At 38.9% G+C, this 21,668-nt stretch overlaps 1 protein-coding gene across 5 annotated transcripts in view; it reads left to right on the top strand.

Moving 5' to 3' along the window:
• Nucleotides 1-5,844: 5,844 nt before the first annotated feature.
• The window catches only part of LOC110051528 (atrial natriuretic peptide receptor 1-like), a 44,872-nt gene continuing 29,048 nt past the window's right edge, over nucleotides 5,845-21,668 (top strand). The window contains exons 1-2 of one of the 5 annotated variants that reach the window (XM_020757561.2): nucleotides 5,845-5,955; nucleotides 19,878-20,866. In XM_020757561.2, the coding sequence (XP_020613220.2) occupies nucleotides 20,468-20,866 (399 nt within the window). In that variant the 5' untranslated portion in view covers nucleotides 5,845-5,955; nucleotides 19,878-20,467. Of the gene's footprint in view, nucleotides 5,956-11,198; nucleotides 11,252-16,239; nucleotides 16,317-16,344; nucleotides 16,478-19,802; nucleotides 20,867-21,668 lie in introns of those variants that run through there. The other 4 variants (XM_089288677.1, XM_020757562.2, XM_020757558.2 and 1 more) reach the window with 4 other exon arrangements.

Genomic DNA, 21,668 nt, shown 5'->3' with positions numbered 1-21,668 from the left:
TTTGCTGTCTGACTGTTTTGCGTGTGAGGCTCTCGGTGACGTAATGTTGGTGCATTGGAAAAACCATGCCTGTGTGCTTGTGTTTTGTGTTATGTGCTTGGGAATCTTCACGTTCATAACACAGTAGTTCTCTCCGCCCGTTTGTATAAATGCGTTCTTCTCAGGTTTCTTAACGACTAGACTCTGAAAGACAGCCAGTCCCGTGTGTAGACCCTAATGACAAAAGCAGTTGCAGATTGGCAACACGTCAAAATGTCGATAACTGCTCCAAACTAGCATAATGAAATCATTATTTGGCTGTCATCAAAAATGATTTGGGCGCAAACTGTTTCACTTTTGGTACGAGCTGTTTTTCCAAGAACTGCTTGTCCCCCAACGTGTTTGCCTTCTGAAAGATCGCATGGCTAGTTTGCACTGACCTGCATTATAAATGAAAAACCATCATGGCAACTATTGTGAATAAGGTCTCTTTTTGTCTCCTTTCGAGAGGGACGCGTACGTGAGACTGAAACCCGAAAAATTCCATTTACACAACACAGACGATGATTGGTTGTTTCTGGTATGTGAAGTTTCGCGCGCAAGTTATCAACCAATGGGAGACTCGGAGAGAATACAAGAATTTCTGTAGAGATGCGTTATCGTAGTAGAACTTTTTGGCTGGAATCCAAAAAAAAAAACTTATTTTCGTGTAGCATGGGTTGAGCGGGCTAAGCGAGGAGAATGCTTACTGAAGCTGTAGCAAACGTCAAGCAATTCTGGAATTACCCTCTTCCTAATTTGCAATCTGATTCCGAAAACATTTCTTTGATTATTCTCTGAAGTATAAATTGTAGTGGACTAGGTCTTCTAATCTCAAGTAATAACAATTTAAAACTGAAAGAAATTTAGACTAAACTCGTGAAAACGACTGAGTGGTATGCATATCGAGTTCCTGATTGATTGATTCTACAATGGCTGATTTCATTTCTTTGGAACTTCTAATTGCATTGTTTGTTATACGGGCGCCGAGATGTCTTTAGCTAAATGAATATATTTTTCTCTTTGTTTCTTTACACACAATATTCTTATTCTCATTTACAGTCGGCGCTTCCGTTTTCCTGTTGAGAAAACAGCGATTTAAAATCTTGTCTCAAATCACTTTTTTTTCTCTTTGCCGATACATTTTCACTAATGTGACTAAAATATATGATTTATTTATTTTGCATGCCAGTCACTCTTTCCAAGCCGTTTGTATTTACAATAGCAATTTAGAACACGTTAAATTACAAACTGTCAAATTATGTTTAGTTTACAATGTTCTATGTGTGTTGTGAGCATAACACAGACACCCTAAAATGGACTTCAGCTCCATTTCGCTTCCGTAGTCGTGGGTAATATCAATTAAATATTCCTTCAATTAGATCTTTCGCAGAGGCGTATGTTTTTAACAGGGGAATACATCGAGACTGATCTCCTTCATGTGCAAATTCCAGTTTTTGGTGCAATTTGCCACCTGAAAAAGTGAGTGATTTTGTATATGTACATATTTTTTGTTGCTGTATTGAATTGATGCGAGAGAGCCACAAACTGCTTATTAAATGAATTGTTTTCGTTTCGCTGATGAAACATCCAGACCAGTGCTCGTTATGAGGCCGTCCAGATAAAATATAAAGAGTCTGACTGATTTGAAGCCAGATAAAAGTGAGTAGGGGTCGTTTAAGGGACACGACCAATTAACGCGTTGGCTCTGATGCGAAAATGATTTTCAACGATTCCAAAAAAAACAGCTGGAGTAGCGCGGCTCAGGCGTTGGTCGGTTGCCGGGCGAATCCGTAAATTTCAGCTGGGCTGTTAAATATTGTGTCTCGTTCAAGCTAGGTGAATTTCTGGTCAGGATTGAGAGCCCAATTCAAGCCTTGTGACAGCTGAAAATTGTTTCGAAGGGGTAGCTTTTTGTTTCTATTTTATTGTCAATGGAATGCTAGCGATAAAACGCGTAAAGCTATAACCTTTGTTGAACGTATTTGAGGAAGACGTAACCCTAAGTTTTTACGTTCACAGGCCGCGTTACAGCGTATTAAATACATTGCCGTGGTAAAAACGGAACCAGCGTCTCTAACAGCAGCTAGTATGGTCGAATAAGACAGCAGAGCCACTGGATTAAGGTATCTTTACTATTTGTTCTCTTTTGTTATTTTCAAAGCGCTATGTTTTGAAAATAATACATATGCCGACTGCGATAAGGCAAAATTATATATACATTATGTCACAATTTGATCGACCCAGTCAATGTTTTCCTGCAAAATCCAAGTTTTTGCGTGTTTCAAGTTTCAAAAAAAAAAAAAAAAAATTCAGCCAAAAACCTAGATACGATAAAATATGGTGAATTATTTATGGCTATTTACAATTTAATTTTACATATCTCCTATCTGGAGCCTAATTATCGACAATGAAATTCGTTTAAAATAGCAGAAAAAGAATGACATTTTACAATCGATCGGTAATCTTGGCTAGTAAGCCCAACCACGAGAAGTAAACATTGTCAAAACGAAATGTCAAAATGTTGCAATCTAATGCTCGCACGAAACCAAAGTTGACAAATTTGAAGCGAAATCCATCAGCTGATATTTATGTGCTTTATTTCCGCCGCGGCTTTATCCTCTGTCATCAAAACCCGAAGTACACTTTCCTCGTTCATTGGGCGTTAATTTTAGAGGCTTTTCTAATTTTCGTTAATATCAAGGATGTTTCAGCCCTCGGGGTCAATTTCGTCATTAGACGACATTAATACGCTAATTACATTGGGGTGATACACTTGTGGATGTACTGACCCGCTGACTTCTTTTCCGCAGTGACCTCTTTCTTAGTCCCTCCTGGCGAATTTTAAAATTACCTCTCAACAATTCAATAGTTTTGTCGAGCTTTCGGTCTCCTATTTTGAAACGTTTGACCGTTTTCGCGCGAAACTAAATACAAGCAAAACGAATCGAACACAAAAGAAATTCGTTCAATTAAGTTTTTTTTCTTTTGCCCTGAAGCATTACTTTCAAAAACAAATGTTTCAATTTGATTGATAATTTTAAGACATTTCAGCGAGTGTAATGCATGGTTAATTTTATACTTGATATTTGATTTTGATATTTTTGCGTTCTTAAGTAAAATGTGCTTTCGATGGGTTTTGTTTGGACTGTGGTCGCAAACGCTATCTCAAGTACAAATCCCACACACATCAGTGCTTTCATTTCAATATTTTAAGCCTAGCTTGAGTATATCGCTTGAAAAAGAATCAAATCAATAACGCATTCATTTAGGTAAACTAGCTAGCGCTGTCTCCGGATCCATCTCGACTCATCTAACAATTTTCTGCTCTAAGTTGATTTGTAACTTGATACTGAAGTTAAAAGTCGAGATGATTAGAAGCCTCATTTTCTCCTGTTGAAAGCTTAAACAAGTTAAAATCAGACTAGCCATAATCGGATTTCACCTAATTTCGTGAAGGTGTAATCCGAAGCTGTAATTTGACTGCATCCGAAATTTTTTCCACAACCGACAAATTTGGCGTGGAATTCAACAAACTCGTCCTTCCGCCTGCCCAATTCTTAATCTTCTCCAGTGATGGCGAACGTACGAGCCGTCTGATGTTTGATCCGAAATATTCCATACCGTATATCGATTACGCAGCAGAGATCACATTCCGGGATCCTTTTTGCTGACCAAAACAATCGCGACCTCTGGTCACGCAAATGATCTTCACGGTGTTTCCGATTGGTTATTACTTACGCGCGAAAATTCAAGACCGAGAAGAACCAATCAGATACGCTACAAGAATCCCTGTGGAGCTACGTCACCAGTTTAAAGTTTTCGGGTCGAGTCTCCCGCGCGCCTTTCGGACGGGAAATAAATTGTGTGCTAAGAGTTTTGATTTAAGCTACGTCGTACAAAATATATACGTCAACATTGTTTAAAAGACTGCATAGTAGCTTAGGTAGCAGGCTAACTGCATACGGGAAACTAAGACCAAATTCAAATGAAACAAAAAATAGGCAAACTGATAGAGTCTGGACACCACGTTAGTAACCATGGCAATTGACAGGAGACAAAAGAGTCGCCATTACATGTGTGTCTCAAGAGAGTTAGTCTGATCTTAGTTTCCGTAAGGGCTTAAGCCTTTCTCGGGAAATCTGCAGAGCGTTTAGTAGAAATATTAAGTTGCGCCAATTTTATTTTTGTGGTCACATTTGCCAAATTTGTGGTATTAAAACGTTGATCGCAATAAGACAGGAAAATTATCTTTTTTAGCCATGTCAAAAACGCACAATCGAAAAGAATAAATTCACGCGCAGCTTTGGAAAACAGTGAAACTGAATTGTAAAACTCTCGAGTTTTAAGATTCAGAGAAAATAAACTGAAATCGGACCAAAAGCTTTAATTTTTCGTTTATCCAATTTCCTGGAAAACAATTTGAAGTGATTCTTAACCCGCGGATTTGCCAAAGCTCGCCTTGACTGTCCACATTGTCGTCATGGTATATGCGGCTTCATTCATTTCTCATGACTAAGCGTGGTGTGGTCAGTTGTAAGTTTGGAATTTTAATTAAAATTGTTAATTGAAATGGCGGCGGATGTAGATAATATAGAAGACAAAGAACCAAGAAAATAGTACTATAAGCAACCTGATAAAGAAAGAGTGAACTAATTTTTCGATATTTGCGCTCTAATCAAGTAAGGTATGAAATTTCTGGGTGGCTTACAAAATATATGTATGTTATTGAAGAAGCTGTTCATTTCTTGGAAAATATCTTTTAATGAATGTATTGACCCCTTCAGGAGAAGACTGATTTTTAATTTAAAAAAAGGAAAACTTTTCTATTCATTGAAATTTGGGAGCCGTTTTGTTTCGTCGTTCAATGTACGTGTGTGCTAAAGATAATCAAAGCTGATAAAAATAGCTTTTTCGTAGGTAATATACATTTCAAATTAAAATGAAACCCAATACAAGATTTATTCGTCTAGAGTTGTATTTGTATTCTAAGAGAGTGCTCACATTGGGTTCGATTAGGTCGTCATTGGATTACACACGCAATCATTCTCGCTAAAACTAAATTATCTTCGCTTCGACCATGCAGGATCGACATTTGGCAAGTTTGTGACAAAAAGCTTCAGGAAATGTGATATTTAGTTTTTCCATTCCTGGTCTATACGCAAGTAAGTGAGTGAAATTGCATTTTAATTTTAATTCATCAGAATTTTATATTCTTTCTTTTTCTCGGCTAACCTTGCTGCCATGACATTGCCCGTAATTTACGTTTGAGTACACATGAAACCCTTTTATGCAATGTCAACTGTAATCTTATTTCGTGCGGGTGGACTTTGGTAGTTTTTAAACGCAGGGAGATTTTGAGCTTTGCTCAATTAAATATATCGCTTTCTCGGTCAATAAAAGAACGTGATTCAGAGAAAAATAGCTTGACTGTGCTTTCAGCCATAGATGGCAATGCACCAATATATATGTCCAGTCGTTTTAAAACTGAACTTACAGGTTTTCATTTAAATTGAAAGAAGCGCGTATAGATCAAGGTTTGAAGAAGGCGCGGCGAGTCAGGAGAACTCGAAACAGTGTCAATGACGAACCGTGAACGCCCTCTGTTCACATAAGCTGGCAAAATGGATTTCATTCTCTTTCCCACTCTAAACGTAAAGTACACACACTTTAGCCCATGGCACGCATTAAGCTGTATACACAACATGAATAGGTGAAGCGACTGGCGCTGGCCATGAACACGTCATCAATGTCAATCTCGATCCCAGACCACTTGCAGTTCAACGTCAGTGTTTGAGTTGAGCTGCTCATCTGTTTCTCGCCTGCTTTCTTGATGGCGGGAACTTCGACCATCAGCAATTTCTTCATGAAGGATTGAAGCTTTTTCAACAGTTTTGCCAGTTTTTATTGTCATTCTCTCCTCTTTGTTAATAACAGGTAAGGGTTTGTACTTATAGACAAAAAGGTAAATTCAGAGTACTCAATCGGATGTTCCACTTTCTGCACGTAGCAGTAAAACAGAATATCATGTTACGTTAGTTTTCTATTTGGGAAGAAAGACGTACGTCTTTTCTAATATCTGTCAGATTCAGGTGCAAGGAGTTCTACTTTTGTTGTTTGGTCGTCGATCGAGAAGAGAACGACGCTGTCGTTGCTCAGTGTTGCACGTGCGTTATTCATTCTGCATGGCAGATTACCACAACAAGACCACAACATGAAATCACCAGATGCTGTGTTTGTAAAGAACGCAAACTAAAGAGTACAGTTTGGTATTTCGATCTCAAAAATTAAAAGCGATCTGTTCATTTTCGGCCAGGGTCGAGGACAATTCTTTCAGCTGTTATAGCGGAAGACCAAAGTGATCTTACTAATTAAGAGATTGAGGAAGTAACTGACATTCGCTTGAAGAACGGCGACAGGCAAGACAAGACAAGAATTTTGTGACATTTTACCAGCTGGTCCCCCCTGGCCTAAGTCAGGTTATTAATAGAAGCGTTTTCCTACAGAGTTGCCGTCATGCATTTGCAGAATTTATATCTAATTAAGGACTAATAATCCTGACTGGTGTCGCGTAATTTTCCGGATTTCAACGTACCTTTACCCACGTTTTCGCGCGGAAATAAAACTAAAGAAATTGCTCAAAATTTGCCGATTGAATGCAAAAATGGTCGGCCCGGTGACAGCATGCAAGCAACGAGCTGTCCATAGCGACAAAAAGAGTTGAAAGAACCGACAAATGTATGTCAGGTTGACATCAGTGTTTTATTTGTAACAGTGACATAGGCTTTGCCAGTTGTGAGCACGTGTCAATCTACAACTGTACAACATAAACAGGAACCGGCTATTGTTGGAAGTCTTAAACACTTCCTCAAATAATAAAAGAAAAATGGCTGAAAATTTGGATAGGCATGGTCAAAAGAGAGGTTGCCAAGCAAGCTGAGTAAGAGGATTCAGCCAGGATTTTTAAAGGGGGAGGGCGCAGGGGGAGGGGGGGGGGTGACTGGTACCTTGGCATTGCAGAATCAATGGGGCATGTCCCACAAATGTCGCAACTTGAGAATTGAGACCGTATTATAAAACTGTTATATCAGAAATACAAGCAAGTAGAAATTACAATCAGGTAGACGTCCAGAGTGTTTGCCTTTATTTCCGCCATAACATTCACAATCTTTTAATTTTTTATAGTTTTTGCTTCTTCAAAATGGGGGTGGCTAGCCACCCAATTCATTCCCCCCTCCCCTCAAAATCTGTCCCAGGAATTTAACGTGATAAGATTAGAACGAAGGCACCTTCTCGACCGCTGGTCAAATGAACGTAGACCGCCATGCGATTATTAGACGTCCACATTTCGTGTATATCGCAGAACAAAGAAGCAGAAATGTTTACAACTCGTTTTTGAAACAAACTCTATTGCTTTCCAGCTCTTACTTTTGAATGGATCGACATCTCTTTATCCGGCTTCCGTGACGTCACCTCACGTGACTTCTCTCACCGAGCATGTAGTCGGTAACACTTTGAGGATTAAGTAAGATTTATTTTAGTTTGTTTTGTGCATCATGGTTAACGTGGAACAGATTATTTACTCAACGTTTCATGCATTTTTTACATTATTAACATAACAGTTTATTTCGATGAACAGCTATATGCGATGCATTAATTTACTTCCATTCCACGGGACAGGGAAAAAAGCCGGTTGAAGGTAATCGATTTTACTTGCCAGTGATTTCCAAAGTTAACAGCTCTCCAACCTTGGATTGTAGTGATTATTTGGGGCTGTTTTATAATTCCGTTTTGTAATCGTAAAGCTTACGTTTGATGTTTTAATCATCCTAAGTGATTCAATGGTTTTAGCAATGCAAGCTTGCTGGTACAAAAACGTTTTCTCGTGAATATCAAAATTGGCTTTTGACGACCACAACATTGAAATGTCCTCCAGATAAGCTAATGTCTCGTATCACAGCGAAAATTTATAATTGTACCCAGGATTCGGTGTTTCTCGATTTTTTAACAATTAGTTTGTACGGCAGGAATAGTAATGATTTAATCTTTGTTTTCCTGAAATTAAGATGCGATAAAGAATTGTCCTCAGTCTTGCAGTGCCAGATCTCTGACTTCAGAAGTTATGGTCTAAATTTCAAGTCCCGTGACATTTTGCTCCGGGGTAAATATGAAGATTTCATAATCTGTTCTTTTGTGAAAAGCGGAACTTCTTTATTTAGTCGGTGTCTTTAGAGACTGGATGTTCACTCCCGGGTTACTCGTTACGCCGGCCGACCACAGAGATGTTGTATTAGCTGTAATATATCCAGCGTGTTACTGCTGTACAGAGCTACCTAGCACTACAGAAAGTTTATGGGTTTGGTGCAAAACCGAGATTAAGCTTTTTCTCGGACAGTTGAATATTGTTAGGCGACTGACGGGACCCGAACAAGAACTCGGTTTCCGATTTTTCCAAAAAAAAAAAAAAAAACCGCGCAAATTGAAAGCGGCATGCGACGTGGTGTCGATAACAGCTAGCTAGCTTATAAAACCACATGACTTTGAGTCGGTGGTGCCTCAGTGTCTTTGCATAATTCCAACCATTTTTCTAGGATTTATTATTTTTTTTATCATTACATTTCAACGCATTATTAATACAGCTCACTAAAAAGAATTAAAACCGCCCCTTTTTCTCTCTGAAGTTATGAGATTGCTTTCCGAGCCTAATTTGTTTTTTGATTTACGGCACGCGGAAAATGGCTAATAATAAATTAAATGGACGGAACAGCACTTAACGATGGAAAATGCGACAGACAGCTCTGATGGCTAAACAGACAGAGGCCGAGATCAAATCGTATTTGATAAAATCATTGAACGTTTTGACTTAAGTTCAATGAATTTTTCATTCATTCATCCAAGATTCCGTTTTGTCTAGACGGCAAATCAAAACATTTTAAACTACAGCTCACGAGAAATTTATTAATCCCTAAACCTCCCCTTGTCTTAGGCTTAGGATTAATTTTAGTCTTCAGGATCATTGTAAGACGTTGAGACTTATGAAAATTATCGATTTCAAAACTTGTCAAACTAAGATTTTAAGCTGGAATGTTCGCGTGACCATATCATAAACACGGTTTTGTTTAATTTCTGCAGATGTTGTAAGAGTGTCAATTAAATTCACATCGCGTTCTTTGTTGACACCTTCCTTATCCAAACAATTTGAACCTCACGACATGTGTCAAAAGAACATGCGTGGTATCAGAGCTTCTCTCAGGCGTTCAGTAAATTGGGGCACAGCGCGTAAAAATGGCCGAGCGAAATCAAGGAGAGAGAGGCTTGGTTCGAAGGGCACCTTACCGCGCCGCACTTCTCCCCTATTTTTTTACGCGCCATTTTTCGCGCTGCGCTCCAACTGAACTCCTGGAAGAGTCTAACGCGGTATCAGTGAATTATTCCAAAATGAAGACCGGGTCCTTCGTGGTTCACTTTCGATTCGTATCAATCTTCCCCGTTTTGCTACCTTAGTAAGTTATATATTAGAAACACCCTGAAAGTGCACGCTGAGCGGCGTTACCTTCTCTAACTCGATAGTGAGACACAAAATTAGTACAAGCAGTTGACTTAATGATGGCGCGAGCAAAGAGAATTTACGTTTTGATAATCGAGTTATAACGAGTTACTTTCTTTTCCTTCCGGTTTTTTCTTTTTCAAAGAGAAATAGAAACCATTTTCTCCATGTTGCTATCGAGTAATAGAAACTCTCTTTACACTAAGTTTGGGAAAACTCGAAAAAGATGTGGAAGCATTTGCCTGTGGCTTACTTGTGATTGCACAGGAGATTTTTCTTTCTCCCAACTTCCACTGTGTTTCTGCAACTTCACTGCGGTTACTCGATACTGAGACACGGAGAATGTTTTCTATTTCATAATCACTTTCACAGGAACCATGATATGATGGCAGCTTAATAATATGAATGTAAACTGACTATGTACTGTGGACATGCTGTTTATAATGTGTCTCTGGGAAAAACATGGTAGCTAAGCACTATGGGTGATGTAGGCAGCTGTCGTACGTAAAAATCGAACTTTAGATGCATGCATGCCTGTCTCCGTTTTGATAGTTTAAGAAGAATGTATATCTTGATCAGCGCTGTTAGGGAAGAGTGAATTAATTGCTTGAAGAGGCTGATCTGCCTTGTGTTTGCCTTAAGGGCAGAAAGAAACTTCATTTATCACCAGCTAGAACTTCCCCCTTACTTGTTTTCCTTCCCCAGATTGCAACTTATTGCGTCACACTTAAGTACAAGTTTAATTGCCATAGTAACTTGGTTGTAAAGCGCCTTTAATAATTTGATATCTGGGTTTATTTTTCGTAGATAGTCAAAATAGGGCACTTGCAAACGTGACAAAAACATAAGCAGCTGAAGTTTTTGTTGTTTTGAACGGAGTTAGTACTCACCGTTATGAGGTATTTTGGTCGCTGTAGTCTTGCTTTGCATGAAGGCGTAAAAATTAGAATAAATAACTGTCCCATAAATTTACCATAAATTAAAACAGGTTTTCCATTTAAATGGCTCTCTAAAATTATAGTAGGCTTGATGTGGCCGCTAAAATTAAGCCCCTTAACGCAGTTTTAAGTTACAAAAGGATCGCAAAAGATGTAGGGAATACTGTAACTTGTATTGTGTTCTTTGAATTTGTGTTTCTACAACATCCACTCATATCAAAACGTTTATGTGGATCTGGGATGCATGTTGTGCTGAAAAGAAAACAATCCATGGAAAAAAAAACCAATGTTATTCAAAAGTTTTGCCATCTGTGGGTGGTATAGTAGAGCTACGAAATATTTTCCTTTAGCATGACACCTCCCTGTGACAAATTATTTATGGACTGGCATTTAAATGATCGAAATTAGCTTCATGTTGAAGTAGCGGCGTTTTAAGAACGCCAACAAGGTTTTTTTGTAGGTGTTTAGCTGCTTTTCAAAGAAGGCAAGACCAGCATTTAGATTACCACATTGAAGCCTGTCGCCCCGGGAGAGTCCGGAATCCTAATAGATTGGTGTCTTTGAAAATGGATCATGCATTGTTTTCTTAATTCAATTTAAAACGATTACTGACAAAGATTGGACACCACGTAAATTCATGCATAAGCAGAAAGAACTAAGAAACTGCTATAAACAGGAACAAGTTAATTTCTGTAGTTGTGATCACGAAAATTGCAAGGGTCGAAAAAAAAAGTGGTAATCGCCAACCGTAAGTGAACAATTTTTTTTCTTTTCTCTCTTTGTGAATATATTCAATGGTGGTATGTGTTACCTGTAAGTTTGATCAGAAAGCTGTGTCTTCAAAACTAAAAATATTGACGACAGCGTGTATTGACTAAAAGGACTCCTTAAGTCGTGAGCCGTTTTAGCTGTTCTGAGAGCCGTACATCATTAAAACGCTGGCTTCACTTGAATAATTGCACAAAGCACCTCGGTCGTTAATAAACGTAGATTTTAACTGGATGAAAAGCTGGATTTCCTCCAAATTTTATCGAAGACTGAAGCGCCGATAGCCCCTCGAATTTACTGTTGTTTAGAAATTCAAGGTATCGCGGCACCCTTAGGTGCTGTAATATATTGTTGTGCTGCCAAACACAAATAGCTGAGGCTATTTTTGAGCTTAATTATAAGGTAGCTCTTAGGACCCGTCAACATTGATGCGTTTTCACACCGAAAACGCATCAAAAGCTTCGCGTCCACACTGACGGTTTCCAAGCGCCATACCCGCCGCGAGTACGCTTGATATGAAAAAGCGCCACAACCATCATTAGGGACTAAGAAAACTACAACGGCAACGGCAACGGGAACGTCGCTAAAACAAAATGTTTATATAATTAGCAACGTGAGGCTGTACACGTGCGTTATAATTCTTCGTACATTTCTTTGCCGTCCTCGAATGTCAAACCACAATGTGAAATGACCAATTTCCGCGTTGCGTGGAGAACACGAACCAATTTAGATTTCGAATTTTACGTTGTGTTTCGTATTCAGTTTCGACAGTCTTGACTAAAAGAAACAAAGTAAATGACTTTAGAGTATTGCGAAATTCGCAGGTAAATGCAAAGTCATTTTTTAATCAACGTTGTTCTCGCTGTGACGAAAGGCCCCGTTTTCGCGGTACACATTATACGATGGGACTCCGTTTTTTTTGGACAGCGTTATCTTTTGTAAGCATTTTTTTTATGAAAACGATGAACGTTTTCCATGGTCGTAATGTACACGGTATAGGCGAAAATGCGTCAATAATCGAAACAGAGAGTGTGTTTTCAAACGAAAACATTTTGGTGCGGATCATTGCCTAGTCTTTCCGACACTGATGCGAAACGAGTGAAATAACCTTCACAGTGCAACCGAGACACAGCACAGGCTAATACATTCAAGTTTTTAGCGCTGTTATGTCTATATTTCATTTTTCCATATCGTCTTATTTAATTTCTATGTCGTTCATATATTCATATCTTAAACATCAGATATGTTGGTTCTTCCTTCCTTTCACTGCCTTGTTTAGTCTTCGAGATCAGTTGTCATGTAATTTAAATTCCACACCCTTATCAGTATAATCTTGGTATAAACCTGGAAGATCCTTTTAGAATCAAGACTTTTTCTAAGCTGTCGTGATAAAATGGGCATCCCAACAGTCGAATGAACAATTATTGGCATTCATTATATACAACACTCTTCCAAGTGAAGTGCAAATAACGCTTCTGACGAATACAGTAAATAAAGTGATTAAAAACTGGATCCGTCATAGGATAACGAAATTCAAGGTTTTCATTGGCTTAGCCATCATGGTATATGAGTCATTATACCATACTCTACAAATAGGATTAGCGTACGCGTGAATTTTTAGAGCGTATTTATTATTATTTTAATTAAGTTTTGTTTATATTTTCGGGACTGTTTTTAATAAAATAATTATTCCACTCGCGCTTGTTGGATATGAGATAATTATGGCCAACTCAATGCTACCGCCTCGTTGGTTATCTACCATCTCATATCCAACGGGCGCTCGTGGAATAATTCTTAAATATCTCATGATCTATTTTCGTACTCTAGGAGACCGGTTAATGAAACATGTTTTTGTCGCCCGCGGCAAGAGCTAAGGATATCTTATTGGCCATTTTAGTGTGAAGTAACGCTACTTATAATCCACGTGAATATAATTATGTATATGCCCCAGCTAAAACGGGGGAATATCCGAACGATATTTCCCAATTTTCAAAACCGCGCGTGTTGCGAAAAGTATTTGAAGGATAATAAACACAATAGCCTCCTTTTGGGGCAAAACATGCACGGATATTTGTCCATGGACATTATCGGTTCCTCAAAGCACACAGTTTTCCTCGAGCTAAAACTGTCCGTTTCTCGGGACAGATAATGTACGCGGACAAATATCCCAGCATATTTTCGCGTCGAATGGAGGCTACTGTCTATATATATTTTTACTTGTAATTTATAATTTGACTCGTGCCACTTGCTCGCGCAAAAATACAGCAAGATTCGCTAAAAAAAAAAAACAAAAAAACGACAGTACCGATATGGGATGCACTAAAATGTGTACTATAGCTTACTAAGCCACTACAATCAGACAGAGGTCAAACCATGAACATGTGACTAGCATCAAGTGCGGGAAACTCGTGGAATTAACCAGTCGTAGTTACTCCTGTTTGAGCGGGGCATTGGGGTCTATTAGAAACAGCAAAACCGTTAAAAAATCATCCAAAACCGCAGAACTGCATACAAAACCGTCAAAACCAATAAATTTTTATACCCAAGTTATCAAAACACTAATTGGTCCGATATAATGGTGACAAGTGAAGCATACTACAATAATTTCATCACAGTATTTGTGGATGCTGTGGACTTGGCTGAAACCATCATATCTGCTGGTTTAAATTATAGGCTTTATTTCTGCCCCAGTCTTTGCGAGCTCATTTTTCGAAAAGTGGTTGGCAATGGAGCCTAGTTCAGGAAAATTTGCACAAAAGTCCTCTATAGAATTGCAATCATGTAACTTGTAACTTGGCGCGGCTAACATGCGATTGAACCTAGGAAGCTAACCGGTACAACTTCTGCGTTTGGTGGCTATTCGAGATCAGTGGAGGCGGAAAAACCGAAAACCACATCGGATACCAAATCCGAAAGCCCGCTAGTATTTTTGGCGAAAACCGAAAACCAAATGCTAAAAAACAAAAAAAAACCGCAGCCGCAATGAACAACAAAAGCAAAGTTTTTTGGCATGAAAAACCAAAAAACCGCAAAACTGAAAATCCAAATGCACCGCTCCTGATTGGTTTAAAACGTATATCAGCCCTTAATATTGTCACCTTAATGGATGCTAAGCATGCTGTATTCGGTCACTAACGATTTCGGATCCCAATAAACGTAACACAAAACGCATCGAAATCTGAATAACATCGGTACATGCTTAATTTGGTTGGAGTATATTGCGTCACATGACGAGTTGTAGCAATGGTGCGCGAGATTTAAAAAAATAATCCAAAATAAATTTCTCATCACGATAACAACAGATCTGACATTTCCATATTTCAGTTGCTGCAATTTCTACAAAATTTATTTGCTTTGCACTTCGCGAAGCGAAATTGAAATTTGATTCAAATTTAGTGGGCGCCTTTTTATTCCCTTGTCCAGTTTATATCATTGGCAGAAAAACAGTCCGTGTATCCATAGAATTCACTGATTTATTCATCCTAGACACGCCGGAATACATTGGAAACTCTGAGGAACGCAAGGTTCTTAGAACCACGTACTTTGGCTTCACAAGTCAGTGATCGAATTAACCGAGCAATTAACTAACGATTTTGCATTTTTTTTCTTTACAAAATTCAGACGAACCGCAGAAATCGCGCAAATTACTCCAAGGGCATACCTGTAAAAGTTTTCTCGAACGAGTTTGATTCAAACTGGCGATTTCTTCGGTCAAGAACGTTTCAATATATATATCAATATATCAATGCTATATCAATGAAGAAATTCTTATAAAATGCATCATCGGTCATCCACCAAAATACCGGAATTACCGTTCCGCGTAGCAAAAAAATGGAAGGAAAATTTTCTTCCAAATATATCTTCCATGAAACATGCAGGCTGGGAATATTTGTCGGCGCGGCGTGTCGGATGTTTATATGTTATAACAGTTTCCCAAATTTTTGTAAACGATCAATTATTAATTCTAAACGCCAGTGAACGACCTGTACAGTATTTCGTCTTACACGCTTATAGATACCGTTGAGAGTTAGCTATTGCTTTACTTGCAAGATAATCGTGTTATCAGGCGAAATTTTTCGAAAAAGAGCTCGTCTGGTCGCAGGTTACTTATAAACCAACTGTGAATACCGTATACGCGTGTTTATTTCGTGTTTGGAATGGCAGACTGCCAACTGGTTTTAATATTTAACCATCTGAAGTCTTTTCTAACTGAAGAGCAAACATTACAAAGTCACTATTGTCTCCCTTTGTACGGTCTTCAGCCAGTTTAGTTTTCTGTTCTCAGCTGTTACAAACCGTCTGTGCGGCTGAACACATTATCATTGATGTTAGAAAGTTTACATTTTACGCGCAGCGTGAATCGTGTCTAATACTTATGAAACACTTAAATTAGTTTGTAAGACATCAATCGACAATTAGTTTACTGGTTTGGAATAAAACGCAGGACTGAGAAATATCACTGCGTGTAGCACAATTCGGGGGAAAACTGCTTTCGTAGAGATGCGAGCGGCGTTGTGTGTTTAAAGTTTGACTGTTTCTACCGACAGTATAGAGTGTGTTAATGAACTCGATGACTGTTGTTATCTAAACTCGCAGTTGTTAAAAAAGAATAAGCAAATCAGCGAATCAATGCAAAGCTTGTTAATTTATTTGCTGATTGTTATTGTACGCGCTACGACCCACGAAACTTTCATCTCCTTTGTACAATTCTAATCATAGGATGGTCGAGATCGGAAAGGAGATAACACACAGCAAAAATTTTATCCTTCCAAAAAGCAAATTTTACCACTTGTACGAAACGTTGATACTGTACAAACTAGTGTACCATGCAGCTTACAGTTCTTCGTGCAACCCAGAGCGGGATGATAATTGACAGTTGTCAATCATGACAGCATGAATCGCTCTTTAATTGGCCGTAATCGTTAAATTAGATTACGCCAGTGAACCAGAGGCAAAGTCGCGCGCACTGTTATAATGTAAATTCATGTGGCGTGCAAACCAGTGCCGATCGATCGAATGCTGCAGGCAGATGTTCCAGACAACAGGTAATTATATATTGATCTCATCCGTGCCGACCTTCGGGTACTAGGAAACACAGCAGCACTATACAAGAACGCGGCATAATCGAACGCTGTTCTTTGTAATCTTCACGGCTTCTTCCGCGCCGCTCCATCGAATTTCATTGCCAGCGGGGAAGCCATACCAGGTGAGGATTCGGATTTAGTAACAACTTCGGGCTCGCTGTCTGTGAAAAGTTACACTTTCAATTACCTCACAAAGTGCGTACAGTTTTAAATCTTGTTTCTCACAATTGCTGTCGAAAAGAAATTGGCAGCCGCTTATTTAAGAATTTCTAATAGAGAAGAGAGTAGTTTTCAAGGCCAACCGATCGTTCGCCTTTTAGTAATGATGTTTTGATATCCGCGAATCGTTCTCCGATTTTGGCTAACATTCGAAAATGGCTGTATCAGTGATGTCCATCTGTCCAGAGTGCGTAATGTTTGTCAAATGTTACGCATAAAGTAACTCGAAGTGAGTAACAATCCAGATTCGGCTACCTTTGACACTACTTTCTTCCTCCGGGTCTGAAATCAAGCGCCTGAGCGAACGAATTGATCGAGTCCAGAGATGCTTTGAAGAAAAAAAAGGAGATTTTCATGTGGTTTTAGACGCACTCCAACTTAATGCTGGGAGGAAAAACTGATCGGAACTTGTTTATTACGTTAAGTGTATTCCTAAAATCTTTCAACGCGCCGTCTTTACATTTGAATTTCGGGGTATTTTCATTTTAATTCTTCCGGGTTAAAATTATAAACTTCTTGCATTTTCAGCGACATGATCGTCCCCTTGACCGCCGTTAAAGCAAGATTGAAAAGCCGGTCTCTTTTATTTGCCAAAAAAGTACTTCAAAATGTTGATTTTCTTCTGACATGTGAAAAACAAAAATGCAAATTATGCCTGAGGCTGTTGCATCAAATTAAGATCGTATTTTATCACTGAAATGTTTATCACATCTAAATTCAAGGGTTGAATTACAGGTCGCTATGATTTATTATCGCTTCGGAATATTGCTATGTCTTAATGAAAAAGCGTCTCGGTTAAGGGTTTTGATTCAGATCTATGTTCTCGTTAATAAATTTCGCTTTTGTGAGAGCCGGCGTTTTCGTTCTGTAACCAATTGGCATCAAATACGTTTCTTTTTGTGGATCATGCATGGCGTATATATAGAAAATAAGTTCTAAACAGTAATTTTTATTTTGTTTCGCGCGGCTATTTGGGAAGCCGCTGATTGAATAGAAATGCTGGAAACAACATCGAAAATAGATACAAACTGATTGATGTTATGAGTGAAGTTTCCAAGGACTTACCGCGCACGGAGTCGTTGGACTGTATTTTGGCAAGTGTAATTTCGCTACCCACTGTGTTTCAATGTTCTAGCGCCTTTGTTCTTTAAATCGGCAATGAGTTTTTTCTTTCCCAGCAGTTGCCAAAATTACAAGAAACCACAATTAGTTACAACTTGGCTTCTGTCATAGCAAGACATGGTCATCGGAAATGCCGGCAAAAGGGCGTCATAGATTCAGTTTCAAATCCAATTCGTACAAGCTGGAGAAATATTGAAATGACTCTCTTGATCGACCTTGAATGAAAGAACACTTGATCGATGGCCTGGAAGGCGGCTGTGAAAGGCAACGGAGTCCTCTTGAGTAGAAAACGAAAGTTTAATAAATGTTTTTCGTTCGTCCGTGATTTGTAGCTCAGACTTGCGTTTCACCAGATGAACGGTCACGGGTTAACGTTTTGACGAATTTTACGCAAAGAAACTGGACTGTAAGGGAGCAATTTATTCATCAACGGAGATTTACTAGTTTACCAGCCGGAAAAGCGTTTAAAGTAGTTCATCCCGAGCATTTTAATGTCACATTTGCCCACGGGCCGCAAGGACTAAATATAGTGCGTCTCCGCAAAATAGTGATGTACAAGTTTCAACGATGTTTTCGTAGCACAGTGGTCCCGTGTACAATTTGTTTCTTAACTAAGCTTGCCGCTAGTTAGCGCGATTTGAAAAAGCTTTGTTTGTCGATCACCTTTATTAAAAAGCCTAACTTCACTGGCTATATAAACAGGACCACACATTGAACAATGAAAGATCAAGCATCGCACTAGAAACCATCTCGTGAGTTTCTCAGTGATTTACAACATGTAACAAAAAAATTAATACTCGTCACAACAGGATAAGTAAGGTAGTGAATTTTGCCGGGACTCCGTGTTGTAAACCTCTAACAGGCACCATTCGAATCCAGCCTCAAGTTGGTCGGCAAAGAAACCTATGGAGATTTCGCTGACCGAAAACGAGCTACCCGAGTGGTCTGTACAAATTACTTTTTAAGTTACCGTCAGCGCTTTTTACAGTAACCGAGAGCTGATCATGGGAGAACAGCGTGTTCGAGAGAGCTTCTGTTGAGGCCGCCCCCATCAGTCATCTCAAAGGTGAAAAATTCTGGAAGTTCTACTCGCCATAGTATTATTAATAAACACTGTGCAATGCTAATATATTCTGTTCACCTTAATAACTTTAAATCATTACTTTGTGCCCATTATCTTGAAGATATAAGCACCTACAGGAAAGAAAGGAAATTGCGAGACGTCAGATCTTAAAAAATCGGACAATTGCAAATTTGCATTTCGTTTTTTCCTCATTGATGGAACTTTCATCGACAGACCAAAAGGTCAAGTTAAATTTAGAATTTTTATGAGTATATAAAATATAATAACGAAATACGGGTTCACAGGAAATCATATCAATTTAAAATATGGAAACTTTAGTGTTCTCTGTTTAGTGTTTCCCGCTGTGGAAAACATACCGCGAGCACAATGGTTTTAAGAATTCGTGTATTTTAGAGAATTTCATTTAAATAGGTCCTTTTTCTTCCTTTCTTTCGCTCGATTACAGTGATAATTGGATTTCACTAGCTCACATAAGCGTTTTCCCTGCGTTAATGGCAAAAAATTAGTTGTATGTTTTCGTCTGCTTCAAAAAAAAAAAAAAAAAACGCGAGACGATTGCGGATTGTTCACGCGGAAAAATTTCGCAGTCCCGTGGACTTCAAAGGCTCTCGCTGTGAGGAAAAAAGGTAAAAAAAATACATGAATTTTTTAAAGCGGAAACAACATTTTCTTGGCGAATGAAGCTAAAAAAAGGTGTAAGGAAGAAAATATTTTTCTCCTGACCTCGACACTCAAGATTATTAGTTTAGGAAATGATACGAATCCTACAGACATGGGTTATAGGTTGTCCTGTTTGGTCTGTTAAGGGGTTGATCAGATTTGCATTGCGTAATCGAACCAGTGAATTCTTTATGAAAGAAAATGGTATGTTTTTTAAGAAAAACAAACTGTTATTTTTGCCGCTTTTGACCGGATTTTGACGGCATTTCGCTCGCAAATTTTCAAAGTCCAAGTGTAATCTCGTTTCTTTGTTTCTTGGTGTTTACGTAACGAAGTGTCCATCGTTTCGGCTCCCAAGGGATTCGGGTATTGACAGGTTTCAACACATCTTAACTTGTCCGTTTGCTTTAATGTGGCCGTACTTTTTCTTTCTTTAGGTAGCAAGAACTTTACCTTGTTTCGATCCTGTTGGTGTCCCAAAGCTGTATAGCTGGAGAAAATTGGCAGCCCTCGTTGTCTTGTTGCTAGCTAGCAGCGTAGCTAGCGAAGCCAAGTTTGTATTATTCATGAGTTTCTACAACCTGGATGCCTTTCAAATGAGCCTGAACGCCTGACACAGACAGTGAACCGTAACTCTCTGACAAGTCAATCAGATAGTTCTACGCCGCCCTTTCGAACAGCAGCGCCATTCTGAAATATGGAAATACGGAAAAGGGGAGATATGATTTGCCAAACTTCGGCCGGGACCACACCGCTTGCGTCGCTGCTCGTCCATGTTGTTGTGTCTTGAACTGGTGGTAAACATCGCATTTACAAAAGAATCTGTGCTTGGAACTTGGCAAAAGACTCGACCTTGGGCTAGCAATCGATCATTTGGAAGGGTATAATAGCTCGACGGGTTATTGAGCGTTTCATCGACGGGTCAAAACATTAGATTATACGCTTAATGTATCGTTTGGCGATTCCATCTGCGATAGTCCTCGTTTAGCCGCACTCGCTTCCAAACCCGTGCAATACCAGGCAGTATATGAGTGTGTTGACAAGTATTATGGCGTCCACTGCAGTACTTATTGTTTTTTCTTTAATGATAAACTACTTAGCTTTGGCGGAAAAACGCGAGTACAAGTTAGGCCTTCTGATACCGTATTCAACTGTGGTGCCGCATTTCTCGGACGACTTCAACAAGGGAGAGAATTTTGCCGCAGCGATGACAATTGCAGTGGAAAAATTAAACGCGGACCCAACGCTTTTGGCTGACTACAATGTTACATTTGTATGGGAAGACACAAAATGCAACGAACTGATTGCTGTCCACGAGCAGTTAAATCAAATTAATTCTGGAGTACAAGCTTTCATAGGACCGGGATGCAATTGTCACACAGCGGCAAGGAACGCGGCAGCTTTTAACATATCCATGATTTCATTTGTGAGTATGCTCTCCTCTCTCATTTTGGGCATAGTTTTTGATATAAATTGTTCATTATATCTTTTGTGCCTTTTATGATTACTTGTCTTATTTAATGCTGGCTTTTCAAGAGAAATCAGTTGTAATGATTTTGGTCTTCAGTTGTCGACAAACAGAAATTGATCAGTTTGTTGGCTTGAAGTCAGTTTGGAAGTGATTTACATTTTGCCAGCTGCCATGGCGCAGTGCTAGACGTTTATATTCAAAACATTGCTAATTGCTCAGTTTTTGTTCGTCTCGGCTTCTTGAATATTTCATTACATCGTTTGATATGATTTTCGATCTCCAAGCTACTTTGATCGAAGCTTTGTTGATCCGTCTGGACGCACGGTAAAACTTCACTCGAGTTGTGCGTTTATTCGATTAGCTGGCATTACGATAAATATTTAAGATATGCGTATTAAACGAGTTAACTGAACTACGCTGAAGGAAAACTATTGCCAATCATTGTGACATGAGATCTTTCCTGATTACATTCTCCAAAGCTTCCTGTGTGTTGCTTAAGATTTGCGTGAGTGCAATTATCATTTCAACTGCTGTTTCTGCCTGCAGGATTATATTTTGTGGCTTTGATTGACATTTGAACTAAAGCTTATACGTATTCGAGCGAAAGTGCATTTTGTTGTCATTTGTGCAAATATATGTATTACTTACTTTCTATTTGACAATAAGGTTTTAAAAGGTTTTCCATCTGTCAATATTGCTTTCGCACAAGATTCCTGCTGTTATCATTTCTCACGCTGTTCGAGAGTGGCCTTGTGCC

This window comes from Orbicella faveolata, unplaced genomic scaffold (assembly GCF_042242905.1).
Source record: "Orbicella faveolata isolate gen_17 unplaced genomic scaffold, um_ofav_v1 contig_2, whole genome shotgun sequence".
In the NCBI taxonomy this organism is placed as follows: domain Eukaryota; kingdom Metazoa; phylum Cnidaria; class Anthozoa; order Scleractinia; family Merulinidae; genus Orbicella; species Orbicella faveolata.
This window is presented reverse-complemented; position numbering and strand designations above follow the sequence as displayed.